The sequence below is a fragment of the Ambystoma mexicanum genome, chromosome 4q (assembly GCF_040938575.1).
Source record: "Ambystoma mexicanum isolate Mex_15411 chromosome 4q, UKY_AmexF1_1, whole genome shotgun sequence".
NCBI classification, from domain to species: domain Eukaryota; kingdom Metazoa; phylum Chordata; class Amphibia; order Caudata; family Ambystomatidae; genus Ambystoma; species Ambystoma mexicanum.
In genome coordinates this window covers 1,005,605,328-1,005,621,552 of record NC_090928.1, presented here as the reverse complement: position 1 = coordinate 1,005,621,552, position 16,225 = coordinate 1,005,605,328, and the positions used below count along the sequence as shown (strand labels likewise).

At 42.7% G+C, this 16,225-nt stretch overlaps 1 protein-coding gene across 1 annotated transcript in view; it reads left to right on the top strand.

Moving 5' to 3' along the window:
- USH2A (usherin) overlaps positions 1–16,225 on the top strand; it is a 4,817,015-nt gene that overhangs the window by 4,746,815 nt on the left and 53,975 nt on the right. The window contains exons 70-71 of the mRNA XM_069608572.1: positions 808–1,052; positions 13,579–13,674. Coding sequence (XP_069464673.1) covers positions 808–1,052; positions 13,579–13,674 — 341 coding nt within the window. The remainder of the gene's footprint in view (positions 1–807; positions 1,053–13,578; positions 13,675–16,225) is intronic.

Genomic DNA, 16,225 nt, shown 5'->3' with positions numbered 1-16,225 from the left:
ATAGATGCAGTTTATTTGTGGTGCATTTCCCTTTGCACCAGTTTCAGAGCATTTTTTTGATGCAGAATTTCATATACCCACATTAGCACCCAGTGTGGTGCTGTAAACCAATTAAAATGCACGGAATACGAGGCGTATTAACTAAGGAATCTCTGCAGTCTGAGCATTTTCATTGGTTTAGGGTGCTTCCTTCCCTGCTCCACCTTTCCCCTTAGCACCCATGTAGTTTCCTACACAGGTGCTCATGGTGTATTTAAAAAAAAAAGAAACATAGCTTTCTTGCATGGCTTGACGCCGTACAGTGTTGCTGTCAGCAAAGTCCATTTTCAAGTTGATGACGTCACAGGCAGCAACATGGAAAGCAGCACTGCACGGCGTGGAGCTGTGTAACAAGGTGCATTTATTTATTTTATTCACAAGAAAAAAACATTAGCACACTTATAGAGGACTACACGGGTGCTAATGCCCATATGCTGCTGGAGCCCTTAACTTGGGTGGCAGGCCTTTAACGACAGGGTCGGCCCGCAACCTTCGGGCATACTACCTCAATATGCATTCTGATTCTGCATCCTGGCATCTACATGGACTGATTTTCTGCATGTACTTGTTGAGGGCACTATACTTTGTAAATATTATTGCACAGCACATCCTTTCTTTATGAACTGCTGCCAATTGCTTGTGTTTTAGGTTCTGTGTCTGCGTTGACCTGTTTATAATGCAAACAATATCATGTCTGAGTCCTTATAAGACAAAGAAATGAACTTGCCCTTTAAAAGGCGGCTTATGACTCACCCTTTGTATGTCCAGGGCCTGTCCTGTCTGCCCCAGAAGCCAAGAATGGAACAGAGACCGTCAAGACCAAATTCTACACTGAGCTGTGGTTCATAATACTCATGGCCCTTCTGGGCCTCCTTGTGCTAGCCCTCTTCCTGGCCCTGATCCTGCATAACAAGGTCAACAAGCAGCCTTATGCAAGAGAGCGCCCTCCCTTGGTCCCCCTTCAGAAGAGAACGTCTCCCACCAGCGTCTACTCGCAAAACGAGACCTATACGGTAGGTTCAACCAATTATAGCTTTTCTGACAGCGTCGTGGACACAATTATGTGTGCCTGGTGGAATGCAAGAAGTGATTGCGCAATCATGTAAACCAATGTAAGGTCAGGAAACTAGGCAAGACATTATTTCATGTTTCAGAGCCTTCAATTATTTCAGAAGTGTGTCAATGCCGGCTCTATGTGACAGCGCGTCCTGGGACAATTGCATTGTGCATCCTCTATGACAATGCAGAGTTAATGGGGTTAATAGTTCCCCTATAATTATGCAAATGTGTGCGCGGATTGGCACTTTTCTTTGCGCGAATAGGGAAAAGGCTGTTGGCCCAATGAATGGGGAATGTCATGCTTAGGAAAGTAGAAACCCTTCATAAAACAATATGACATTTGTCACGAGACTTGAATTATGTGCTCGTGCACAGAAGTGCAACCCTCCACACTAATGCTGTATGCATCAGAAAAGCAGAGGTTTTAAAGACACAAAAAATTTAATCAAGTTTACTTCAATTTATTTATTTATTTAAAACTCCATTAAACGTACATCACATAAATAAAGAAAAAATATTTTTTGCGCCTCTTTCTGTTGTATATTAGACATGAACGATATAGCCCTTAGATGAAAAATACAAATAAAATATGTATGTTTTCACCTAATTGTCAATAGCTGTACTCCAATGCAAAGTACAAAAAAAATCCAACAAAAATAAAAATGTGGCTCCTAGTCGAGTTTCGTAGAAAATGCATTGACCTGCGACTAATCTTTCTTTTTAGATGCCACAGCTACCCTAAAGGGTTAAACTTGCAAAAGATATGGAATAATATAATATGAAAAAGTTTGTAATAAACTAACTCATTGAATTAAAAAAAAAACATTGCTGAGAAAGAGACGACGAGGCAAGGGTAGAGAAGGTACATTTGTAGAAGTCTTTTAGCCCAAGTAGTTGCAACTACCAGTGAAGCATTATTTGCCACAGAGTTCCTCTCTTCTGTCAGAAAATGGGGCCGCCCCTTCCAAGGATCGTTCCTCACCTCAGGGGATACCCCTTGCCTACTAGATGCTCCTGGTGGTGTTATATGGCACTCCCCAAAGAGCTAAAGTGCAGGCGGACCATCGTCGGCACAGACAGGCACTGAAATGAACCGATCATTTTCATCAAGACTGATGGCATGTCTGCGTATGCCACAGCAATTAAGGGGAGGAGCTACAGAATAATGGCGGAACCACGCTAAATAAGCAATGTAAGTAGTGTAATAAACAAGTCAACAAGGCTGGTGGTCTTCAAGTGCAGAAGGAAATATATAAATCACCACTATAGATAGACCAGTGGAGCAGAGGTATGAGCAGCCATGGGTGGTCAGAGTCAGGACACAGTGTATTTCATTTCTAGTGCTTCCTGCCAAATCTGTGTGCAGCGGAGGGCTTTCCACCCTTTGGAGTGACATAAGTCAATCCTGAGGGAGGGACGCCTGAGCTACAGACCTTCATTTCAAAGGTCAGAAAGTAGTTCTCAAATTGCTTATATAGTTCAAAACAAAATGGTGGAGATGTGCAGGTGGAGAGAGGCATTATTATGTTAAATATGGGACTGCCCTTCAGTCATTCTAGATTATCCATAGAGACCCTTCTAATGATGGCATGGGTATAGAACATGTCTGCACTTCCCAGCAAACAGTAGGAAACATCTCCCTCCTAGAGTGTGCCTGTGGGCTAAGAGGCACTCATACTTGCTTCCTTCATTGCGACGTCATGCTTTCATTTGCTCGCAATAACAGGGGGGTGGCAATGCGCAATAGCCATTAGGCAGGTAGGTTGGTAGGTAAGTAGGTAGGGCATTTGTAAATCACACAACTTACCTCGAAGGAGGCATCAATGCGCTTCAATATCCAAGACCTGAGCCATCCGTGCAAATGTGGAGTTCATTTTAGGAGCAGCAAGGCCTTCAGAAGACATCTGCATTTTAGGTGGTGCGTGATGGCCTGAAGGTGTGGCAGAAGACCACACCCGATCTTAGGCACCAAAACGCTAGAGAATCGACCTTCACAACGTTGGTATTTAAACTTCAGGAGTTTCTGCAAATTGCCAGAGGGTGATCTTAATTGTCTGCCAGGAGCGTTTTGCACCAAACAGCTGCAAGTAAAGGCTGGCCCTTTATGGTAAAAGGGTTTGTCTAGCATGCATAGTGCCTGATTCACAGAAGTGTTTTGTAATGGTAAAAGTGTTTAGCCGAGTGTGGCCACGAACGCACGTTGCTGCAAGGAGTCTGCAAGGAGTCAGTTTACCCTGCAAGGAGTCTGTTTACCCTGTTTTTTTTTTTTCCTCCTGGAGGAGGAGCTATCTGAACAAAACACTCGCCACTAGCAGAGCGTGGCGGAGTGTTTGGCCAAGTGTGGCCACGAACGCACGTTGCTGCAAGGAGTCTGCAAGGAGCCCGTTTACCCTGCAAGGAGTCTGTTTACCCTATTTTGTTTTTTTTTTGTTTTTTTCTGGAGGAGGAGCCATCTGAACAAAACACTCGCCACTAGCGGAGCGTGGCAGAGTGTTTGGCCAAGTGTTCAGCTCGAGTGGAGCTTGTGGAGCCCCCAGCAGAGTTATGCACACGTGTGATACAGAAAACATGGAAATTATGTCGGATTCCCCCCCGACGGAACCAACGCCGCAGGCCTCTTCTATAGCCAGTGATATGGACGCTACGAGTGAGTCATTTAAGGTGAGCGATATATGCAATACAAACTCCAAACTGTCCGTATGTCCGCTGAACAATTTGCATATTATTATTGCGGCTCAAACTACCTCACCCCACATGACCGTGCTACCGACAGTGCCTTCCCAACCTTGCAGGTCCCCCAACTGTACAAATGAAACACTTACATATCCATTAACTAATCCGGCTTCATGCCCTGGCAATAATGAAATTAATTCAAGAAACAAGAGCGCTGTGCAAATCACACAAACTGTTCCCTCTGCTGCGCGAGTTCCAGTGACCTCATTGCATATGCAATCAAAAAAGATGGCTGAAAACATTGACGGTACAGATGGCAATGACAGCGAAAACAGCGAACATATATCTTGGCAACACAGGCCACAAACGAATACACCGTTAATAGTGCCCTTAGACTTTCCGGCAATTGCACTGCAGCTTAATGACTTATGTTAGGCAACTGAAAGTATGTCAGCACACAATCAAAACTCAGTTACGACACAAAATGATGCGTTGCCGGCTATTGCAGAACACAACAGAGTCGAACATAATGCTTCTAAAACTGTAACGAATCTGCCTCTTCCTTACCCAGCCAAGGGGCAGAGAATGTGTTTATCTTCAACGTTTGAAAGAGTGGCTGACCTCAATACTGCCACACCCGCTCTCTTTGCTGTTTCTGGTGAAAATCATCTATCGTTTGACTTTGATATAATGCCGCAGCAATTAGGAGGTCAAGCCCAAAGATGCCTTAATAATCCATTGCTAGGAGGCTGAAAGTCAAAACATCGAGTTCTCATGCCCAGGAAACAGCTGTCCATCCCTTACCATCTTCCTGAAAAATGTATATGGCATACAGGACGACGTGAACAAGGGCACCCGCCGTGCCAGGAGAGGCCACCACAAAGTAACAAACACTTCTACACTAGTTGTTTGCACGCCTCACCATTAGGTGACCCAGAAGTCTCGGACCAACAACTGCTAGACTCGGCTTCAAAATTGGAGGCCTTAGAAAGCCGTTTGAAAAATAAACTAGTGGTCGCTAAATATTCAACGCATCCACAGAGTTCAAGCATCTTTGGCCTCAATTTAAAACCACGTAAGGCACCTGCTTACGCAACAGTAACCTCGCAAGAGAGTTTTCTGGGGAAACCAATCACCTTACTAAGGGATGCTTCGAGTCAGGCCTCAATTGAGGTATCAGAACTGAAAAGAAATTTACAAGACAATGCTACACAAACTGCATGTGCATTGGGAAATGATACTCATGATAACTCCCCTTCAAAAGTATCTACGGAAAACAACTTTGCTGTAATAGCAACTATGTCTGCTGTCATGGCACCATTTATGAAGTTATACAAACAATTTGCAGATCAATTGAAAGATCAGACGACGGTGGTAGCCATGATGACCTCAAAAATCATATTCGTTGAAGCCTTCATTACAGCCATACAAAAGGACCTTGACATGAGCCAAGCGAAAGTGGCAACTCTGCTTTATACTATCCTTGATCCCATCATCAAAGATAAAGAAAACCGCCGGTTATCAAGACGTTTTGAATCAATTGATGTTGATTCAAGCATTCACAAAACTAGTCAACAGCTAACGGATCCATTTGAAATTTAAGAGCAAATTCCAACAGGGACTATGTCACACCACAAACCCAAGGATCCCGCGATTAATGCCATGCCACCTCCTTCTGAAATTAATGACACGCCTGAAATTGACACGTTGCATAGCAAGGAAGTTATAATGGGATCAGTTGCAGCACCTGGCCTAGGTCTGGCACAAACTTCGGGTGACAATTTGTCTACACAAATATGTCCCATTTTTGTTAAAGGAGCAAAGTCAATCAATTTAAAACAGACAACCAGAAAAGCCAGAAGCAGGGCAAATGTTAAAATAAAAGCCCCAGATGCAAAGAAAGTGCTTACCATTCAAAATCCAAAGGCACAAGTATCAAGTATCACTCTGCCTCAGACTAATCTAATACACTTGCAAAAGCAAAATAAACAAAAGAGTGACACCCATGAGTTTTCTGGAAAAATGATGCAGTCAATTCCAAAGAAAATAACAGCACCGAAAGTAATTCATGTCGGATCCTCACACAACAAGCATGATAACTGTATCAAACAAAACCAATTTGAAATGCAGACACAACCAATTAACATCCAAAAGCGTTGTGAAATAGAGGAAATCAGTGACGACATACAATCATCTAAGGACACAAATGGAAAACAACGGAGTTCACAAGACATGCCTCGCCAATTCGTTGATATGGAAAGCATAAGTGTGCTGGAAGAAACTGTCAATGAATCTGATGATTCAACATCTGACATGATGAACTTGTCAACTTATTCTGTAGATGACTTTACATCGTCGAGTGATGATCTTGAAGACGAAGAGGAAGGCAATGTGAACGCCCCTACAAACCAACTAAATATAGATGATTGTCAATCGAACCCACAAAACAATTCTGATCAAACAAGAACTCCAAAAGGACCATTTCGATTACACATGGAACAGTCCTTGTCAAACCCCACACCTATCGAGGCACGTGACCTATGTGAGGAGTTAAATACTTCAATTCAAAAGACTTTGAAAATAAGTAAACCGGTTCCTAATATACAAAAAGACAAAGTCTCAGATAAGGGGCACAGAAATTCTGCACCAAACGAAGCAGTTTAGAATCCTTCTCCCAGCAAACACAACAATATGCACAATGACTCTGAGGCTGATCTTACCGAGGACTGCTACCAAATCTCGCCTCTAAAATTACCATCCCGCTCAACAAAGCAAGTGGTACACAAATCACGAAGTCTTGGATTAAGCTCCAACAACCTCGAAGATGGACTTCTACTTGAAAGAATGAACACAGAAGAAGATGGGCTGATCATGAATCGAGCCAATGTCATGAGACTATTGCACCATATCCCATCCCTTCGCCCATTAACATCTAATGACATAGCGAGAGTTGAATTTCCAGAAGAAAACACATTGGACCGAGTGCTTATTTACCCAATGACTCCTCTAATTACACAAACCTTAAAACAGGAAATATCCCAACTAAGATCACTAGGCTTTGACCTAACTGAGTCCAAAATAGCACGTGGTCCACCGAAAAACATCCATTCCTCTACAGAACTGAATCCAAATTCTGAACAAAAACCACTTATGGCCGTTCAAATAAATGGCCAGCCAGAAATCATGGAAGGAGGGATAGCACAAGTGACACCTACGACCGACGATACTACAACAACGATCGGCATCGAAATTCATCTCATCATGCAGACCGTTATAAGTCGGACAGATCTAACGCACACCAGCGGAGAAACTCCTACAAACGTAGAAGATCACCATCGCTACATCCGAGGCTTGGCCACAGCCAAGAAAGAGCTTCTAATAAACACGAAACAAGGCTCCCAGTGGTTGGCACAGAAGAGAACTGGAAATGGCTTATGGGGCTGGTGGCTGATAAAATCAAGATGCCATAGGATGAACTCCCACCAACACTGACACCCCTAACTATAGCATCATGGAATACAAGGGGTTTCAGTCATTTGGTTCAGGAAGGATCGGATCGAAAATCATGACATTTTCTGCTTCCAAGAAACATGGATGCGCATTCCACCGATAGTTGAAGGCTATTCAAGCCACCTTAATCCAGCAATTAAAGGGGCTACTGGCAGACCAACGTCAGGTTTACTTATTCTCATTAACAATCAGCTTGACTTTACAGTAATCACAGAAATTATGCCATCCTCCTTAATTCAAATCATAGTTGGATCCATTCAAACTGCGGCACAACAAACGAGGGAAACACTCATAATCCTGAATGTGTATTGGAATCCTGCCTCTATTGCAAGCATACATTTTCCAGACCAGATTGAAAAATGGCTAGTGCATTGTAAACAAAAATGGATAGATCCATGGTTCATTATTTGTGATGATTTGAACTCGAAATGCTGGGATGAATCTAGAGGCCTCATAATACTCAATAGCTTTTCATTAACACCACCAGAGAAGAGGCTATCAGTGGAACATCGTCATGAATGCAAACAAATTGAACCTACTGAATGGCAATACTACCGGAGACATTCCAGCTAATATCACCAGAAAACAAGGAACCGGTGGGCATGTCATCGATTACATTTACATCTCAGCCAAACTGATCGCCGCAGAAAACAAAATGGTGGTCATACGAATGGATAACAGTGATCACAATTTACTATCAGCCAAATTATTACCAACTCAGAATAACATAACTTTCACAAACATGAAGTTGGTAGAATTCAACATGGGAAGAAATCGAATTAAAGTCCCGTCCACTCGGCTCCCTCTATTTACTGAAGATTCCTCCATTCTTGTAAACCACCTGATCTCAACCGGTGCCAAAGAACCTCTGAACTACCTTGGACTGTTCAGAATATATGAGAAAAAATAAAAATCTTCCCATTTGAGTTCCATTACACACTGGCACGCCTTTGACCATCAAGTGATCCTTTGAAAAAAAGCATTGAGGAGAGGCTTAAACAAGCTAAATGGTAATAAATCAGTGTTAGCCTCAAGCAAAAAAAAACAATTACGACAGCAATATCGGAATTGGTTGCAGCTTTATAAAAAGACACTAGACCGCAATGATGCGGAGAAAATGTTATATACCATCAGATCATCTAATACCGCAGACATGTGGAGATTGATAAACCAATTACAGGTAGATCAAAATTCCCTGACGTCAACCCCAATTCTTCCAGGAGCCTGGATCTCTCATTTCAAGGCAATCTTCTTTCAAGAACAGGATAACATACCAATGTCACAAAAAAATAAGAAATGTCACCTAATAGATACTTCAACAGACACCATCGAGAATGTCATCAAGAAACTGTCCAAATCAAATGCATATGGCCCAGATGGGATAAGCAATGCTGTTTTCAAAGTAAATCCACAGGAATGGGCCAAACTTTTATCAATTCTATTCAATTACATCACATTGACCCAAAAGATACCAACTTCATGGAAAGAATCGATAATTATACCTATTCACAAAAAGGGCAATCGTCAAATTCCAGCTAACTATCGCCCTATTGCATTGTTAGATTCCATGGGCAAAGTATTTGGCAACTTGGTTCTTGAAGCATTACGAAATTGGGCAACATCATCCGGCCATTTTGACCCATGGCAATCAGGCTTTGTTCAAGGTATTGGGACAGCGCTCAATATATTCATCTAAAACCTGTTGAAAAGCCGCACGGAGATCAGTAAAGGTTCAAAAATATACATAGCTTTTATTGATTTAACTCAGGCGTTTGACAGCATCTTGCGCCCTAAGTTATGGACTAAACTAGAACAATGGGGCTGTCCTGCTTCCATCACAGATCCCATTAAAGAATTTCACCATCATACCACCGTAGGAGTCCGGCTGAATAAAACAGGTTTACTAACTGAGCCAATTCCAACCAAAAAAGGCGTCAAACAAGGCTGCCCAATGGCCTCTGAAATATTTAACATCTTCATCTCTGACATCGACTCTGCAGCTAATAACATAAGATGCTTTCCACCATCTATAGCAAACATCCAAGTTAGTCGCTTAGTCCATGCAGATCATGTGGTTCTTATAGACCAGACCCCAATTGGACAATTGAATGCTTTACAACTGTACGTCGAAACCAATGGACTTATAATAAATCTGCACAAATCTGCCATCTTACCCTTTGGGGTTCAAAAGAGCCAGCTGCGAACAAAAACGATGCGTTGGTCGCAACTGGGAACAGAAATCCCTGTAGTACAATCCTTTCTATATCTAGGAGTTTGTATCAACACAAGTAAGATCGACGCTCCACGACTGGAAACACTAAGAAAGAAAGTGATGAACCTCACAGGTTTAGGAAAAATCATTTTGAAGCGCTATTATGGCTTTAGTCTAATTCCATTGATAACATTTTAGAAAGCCAAGGTGATTCCGATTCTCACCTACGGTGCTGAAACTTCTTTCAATTTCAAAGTTAAAAACTGGGCAATTCTCGAAGGTCATTTTTGTAAAAACACCCTGCGCCTTCTGAAAGGCACGCCAATACAGGCAATCCGTAGAGAACTGGGTTTAACCTCTTTGCTAGCCATTGTAGAGTGGAAAACATTGTCCTTTTACAGAAAATGCATTGAGGAAAACCCCAAAGGGGGGTTTAAATGTCTAAAAAAAGCCCTTTTGGAAGACCATGACCCACCTCTAACTGCATGGAAAGCAAAATGTCAGACTCTTCTTAACATCACAGGAGAGCAAGTGGACATTCTCATCAGTAACCCGGACAGAATAAAAAAAAAGCTATATTCCTGTGACAGGTTCAGGACTGAGAATGAATAGCTAACCTAAAAAACTTATGGGAAACCATGGGAAGACAGTAAAAAACCAAATTCCCTACCCAACTACCTGAAATTGTTTCCCCATTGGTATTTCAGAGATCAATTTCTCCGATTTCGACTTAACCTGATCAAAACAAGAGAAACAACATGGACACGAAACCATGCTGCGCCCCTGAATTGTAGACTGTCAGGATCCAGAGTCAATAGAAAATCTGTATTTTTTGATTATGGTCTGTCCAACTTTATCATTGCAAAGGAACACCCTCATGATCCCGATCATCACAAAGTACGGATACAAATCAAGGGAGCTATGGTGGAAAATGTTACAATCTGGGAAAAAAACATCAATATCCTTGACCGTAGTCAAACTCTCTATTGTCATCCAGAAGCAGCTATCAACACTTGAAGATCTGTGACCTTGATTCTGGACGTTAATTGAAATTTATGTCAATAGAACTGTTTTTTATTTTCCTCTTTTTTATGGAGTATACTTGATAAAACGTTGTCAATTGCATAACCAAATATCAAATAAATAAATAAATAAATAAATAAATAAATAAAATGGTGCAATCCCATTCTATGGATTAGGCCCATAGAGTCTTAAATTCTATTCTTTTTGCCCCAGGCAGCCGGTGCAAGTCACGAAAGACAGAAGAGATATGAGCCTGCCTATTTAGATGGAATTCAAGTCTGGCAGCAGCGTTCTGAATTAATTGAAGTTTAAAGAGATTTTTTGTAGGCAAACCAAAACATATAGTGTTACAATAATCCAGATGACTCGACATGACAGCCTTCATAGGTTGGAGTCATGCTGGGAATGTGAAATAGTCAAGGAACCTTTAAAGTGATTTCAATTGAAAAAACAGCTACTCATGAGTCCGTTTAGTTGGGTTATCAAAGCCAGATCTGAGTCCATCCAGACGCCCAAATCACAAACCATTGTGCCAAAGATGCTTGGCTTTGATGTGGACACGCTTCTTTAACCAGTAAAGGCGGAAGCTAGATCCTAGCAGTTGTTATAAGCTCTCGTAGGTGAGCAACAATGTTCTTCGCTCTCTGAAAGCATTGCGTCAACGCATCCGGAAGCCAAGGAATCCCTTGCCAAGTGTGGAAGCAGGTATAACATTTGCCAAAAACATCATGTATTAAGAGGCCTCATTGTAAAAACTATCCTTAGGGTGTCAACATGTGTCTAGGGAGTTGAAGAAAGTGTTTTTTATTTCATGTAAAGGTTATGGTCCTTGGGGATGCCACTGGAAGGGACAATGGCGCCAAGTACAATCAGGAGGCAACAAATTCAATTTGAAACAAGGAAATTCAGATTGAACAATCACAATCCGCCTTTGCGGCGCACGGTTGTGCATTCACCGCTCGCACCGTTGCAAATAAACAATAATTAAAAAGAATTGCCGGCACCATAAAAACATGATCCCTTTTCAGATGATGGTGGCCATTTTGAAACCTGTTTTCCATGCCCGCCATTATCCGAAAAGGGACCTAGTCCCTTTTCCATTTTAATGGCGGTGTGCATTTTTATGACATTTCTTGCGAAATCCCAGGGTGTGAATAGCTTTCATGCCGCGGCTGGGATGGACATGCCGTTTAACAACCCGCAGCCCATGCTGGTGGGCCGTTAAACACCATGTCCGCCCCCCAGCCGGGGCGTGAAAGCTACACTCTAATTCACAATACCTCGCCCAGTTTCATGGGGATTCCAATGGCACCTGCAGCCCGGAATCCATTGGTAGATTGTTTACATACAATCTTCAAATGGTAATGGTGCAATATCAGTTCAATCCAAAGAAAAGGAGCAAAGCAGTTCGAGGGCCACTGATCTATTAACAACTATGCAAGTATGTACAATCAGGACGAAGCACAAGTAGCAGTGGCCAAGAGGAGCTACATGGACACGTAGTCTAGTGTCTTGTGCGTGGAAACAGTAACTTGTGTCAGGAGTGTAGAGCTTTGAGGTATTCTGTGCCAACTGGGAGCATAGTTATAAAGGCTGCATGTCCCACTCAATGCCAGGCCAGTTCAGGGCACCTCGATTACTGTTTTATATCCTACAAGGGTTGTTTCTGCCCATTCAGAGGCATGACGGCAAAATGAAAGTAAATAACTCATATTTTTCTGTGCCCGCTTTCATTGACACTTTTAAAGGAATCTGTGGCCTTTTATTTCCAGGCGAGGGGAACACTAACACAAACATTCCTTATCTATAGAAAGTTGGACAGTGCCCCATGCCAGAGGGCATCCTTTGAAAATGAGGAGAAGCCTAGCTCAGCTGCTACAGCTCACATGGGTGGTAGAGACCAGCTTTCGCCACCTCAGGAAGCAAAATAATTTCATAGGCGTGATCCTGTCCAAGTTAGACTAGTGACGTTGCCCGTCCTTTGGGTGCCTTCAGACCCGGTGCCTCACCCACAGAGCCGACATATGCACCATCTTTCTGTTTCTACATTTAGGGTGCAGGGGTCGCACACGTTTCACTGATGCTCTGTGGGCTGCCAGTCACCAAGAATGTGGAGGTCACGATTTAGTGCAATGGGGGTTGTCTATAGAAAACAGCACCAAATCACCGAGGAGTGGATGTCAAAAAGAAGCTCATTGACCGGCGTCAGCCTCGTTAAACCCACAACTGCCTTCTGACATCCCCCTGAGAGAACAAAAGCATTGTTCCTTTTAAAAGGAAATTCAGAATCACCAGTGTGCTCGTATTTCATGCCCCAGTGTAAGTTAGCAAGTCTCTCTTTGTATAATCACGCTTAGCGCACATAGGCCCATTGCATCAACACTAACCAAACATCAAAACATAGATGCAATATAGTGGCTGCAGGGAGGGGGAGCACTACAGACTGTGGGCCCACAACTGGTCATTTGGCTTCGCACCTCTCTACTGAAGCCCCCGCTGAATTCTGTAGAAAAGATCAAGCAGGTCAGTGGACATGTTGTGAAAGTACAAACCTTCTCCCCGGTGCTCCATGAGTGGCCCTATGCTGTACCATTCTCCCACACTTATTCTAGAAGGACACATTTCTTAGAAATCATCTACAATTAAATACACAGGATTGTCTTTTGCTTTTGAAATTATAGGAGAATGTGTATGTTGGTGAGAATCAATGTTTCCACACTGAATATTGCTGTTGCCACGTCAGCATAAACTTAATGTGTTAATGGTTTACATTCCAAAAATAAAATGTTTGTATTCATGTGGAAAGGGCACAATATGACTGCCTTGCTGGCAGAGGAGGGTGGGTAGTAGGGAAAGTGAGAAATAGCTCTGCACTGAATATACCTTTAAATGAGTGGTAGAAACATGTGTTGGCGTCCAGGGTCCCCCATTTGGCTTTGATGCTTCTTGATGAGTGAGAGTGGCCAGGGTGGAGCCATCTTTGCTGTGCATCTGATTTCTGGCCTGCCTCTTCTCTTTCCTAACATTCTCTTTACTCTTCTGCAACGTGCTGCGAATCGCAGAAAGGCTCTTTATCTGGCAACCCCTGCAATCCGCCGCAGAACGATTCTATCTCACGAGCGCCTTCATCCTCCCAAGTACTTCTATTAAGAGAGAAGGTAAGCCAGTACAAGCAGCAAACGCCATCATCATGTAGGGGGACACCAGAAATAGAGGGGATAATGTCTCTTTCATATCAAATGCGTGCAACCTCGGCTGCCTGGACATATATGTATAAATCCTAGGTCAGGTTATGTGTCATGTTTCATGGTAAAATAGGAAAACAATTTCCAGTGTAATTGCAGGACTTGTCCATGAAAGATAAACAAATATGGCACAAAACAAATCTCTCATCAGAGCACGCACGAAAAATGTAGTGAAATTGATTATCATTTCCATGTTGAATAACAAGGTGACTAAACACATTTTGTTTGCATTTACTTTGCCGGCCCCCCAAAAAATAAACTTTCAGAAGAAATATGTACAACATATTAATATCGATTTCCAAGATATGTGTACTGCAGAAGGTCTGAAGGAGGATAGGTCCACACAACAAAACGTGTGCAAATTGGATCTGCGAATTCTTGGTTATTCGTTTGTCAACATTTAAAGTGCTCATCTTTAATTACGGCACGCATGAGCACTACAGGTGGCAGACACACAAACAATCATTGTATTTCGAACCTGCGCAAAGTAACAGGACACACTAGATGGAACATGTGGAAATTACGGACATATCACACTTAGGACATGTACACAAAATAGGGAAAACACACACATGGGAAAAAACTTAAATAGAAAATAGGGCACACCATTACGGACATCTCACCACCGGCATAGACACAACTGTGGAAACAACACACACTTGAGACACAGACGTGTATAGTGATAAATGTAAGCAGAAATGCAAAACGCGCCTGCCACACCATTATACACACACCTCAGATTTCAAGTGCGTGCACAAGTGGAAAACACAAAAACAAATGTGGAGACCACACACACATGCGGAACAGAAGCAAAAACATGCAACAACTAATGTGGACATCTACCCAGTGCATCGAGACTATAATAATGGTAATATTGGTGCTATACAAATGACAAGTACAATACAATACCAATTCAACATGTGATAAGCACACAAGTACAGAAAGCCATATAAAATTGGAATCCGGTCATTCCATCGAATCCAAAGCATCGACAGACCATACCATTGAAAAAAATGCATCGAAAAAAAACATTGAATTAATTTTGTTAAATGGTAAAGGGTTTAGTTTGATAAAAAAAATTGGGTTTTAAGGTTAAAAAAGAAGGTTTGGGGGGGAACCCCCATAAAAAAGAAAATTCCAAAAAATGCATTTGATGTTTTTTTTCTATGCTTTTGGTGTCAATGGTAGGGCTGTCGATGTTTTGGCTGTTGTTGGAATCACTAGGAACCATAACATCGAAACATACATATCCATCCACACCCCCAACCAGTCTTACCAGATTGCAGTGAAAAGCCCCATTCGGGAAACGAATACTAAAACGATATGAAACATTCCAGATGTGGAAATTACCACGCACTTTAAACGACTTAATAATAATGATTTTTGACAAGGATTTATACAGTTAAGTCTACAAATATTGAGAATGAATAAGTTAGGTTACCAGTCAGTCTGAATGATCAATTTCCTGATTATGAACAAAGTCCATTCTACTACAAATCAAGGGCCGATTCATGGAAATGTGTGCAGAAATTCTGCAGGGGCCGCACAAGCAGAGAAGGACACTGCGCGAGCCTGTGCGCAGAATGAAAAATACATGCCCCACATATTCATCGAATTCACTGCGCAAAGTAAGCCTAATCGCAATTCGCAGCTGGAACGGCCCTGACACGCCCACACGCAAAGCATAAAACAGCCATAATAGCTTACTTTGCATGCTCCCCTATGCCCAAATACATGCACCCTTCAAACAGTGCGTGGGGTCCCCCACACGCAGACCTGCATCTCAGGGAACCTGCACAGGATCCCCCGTTACTGTATCCAGCACCCCGACAACATGCGTATAGAAAATGGTAACTCAGTAATTACTGGGGAAATCTGCGTGCAAACCCCCATAAACCATTCCTGCACACTGCTAAACTGCATATGTGCACTCCTATGTTAAATCACAACCCTGGTTGAGTGCACGCACCCCGAAATCCAACATGCAATCCCGACTCTGTACTGCGAATCCTACGCGCAAGTGTACTTATGACTGCCTTCGGATGGGGGATAGTATCAAGGACTTGCGCGGCCATGTCCCGGCTGAGAGGTTGCGCAATTGAATCCATGAATACGTTGCGTGCCGCACAATTTTGGGCGTGCGAGGGACTGCCTGCATGCCGTCCCACCGAATGCCCATTTTTGAGCAGGTTCTTTTCTATTTTCGGTGTTCTTTCCCCTTCCCAACCCTCAGCGCAAGCCACGCCAACTCTCCGCATGGAGTCTCATGCAAGGCCCTCAGCGGCTCCCAGAGATGTGCCAAGCCTGCAAGAACTCCACGCAAGTCCAGGAAAAGTACAGCACATTTCATTCCATGAATCGACAAATAAGGATTTGCGTGCAGAATTGCTCGCAAGTACCCCATTTTCCACTCAAATAATTCCATGAATTGGGCCCCAAATCTTTACTCCCTCTGCACCAGTGT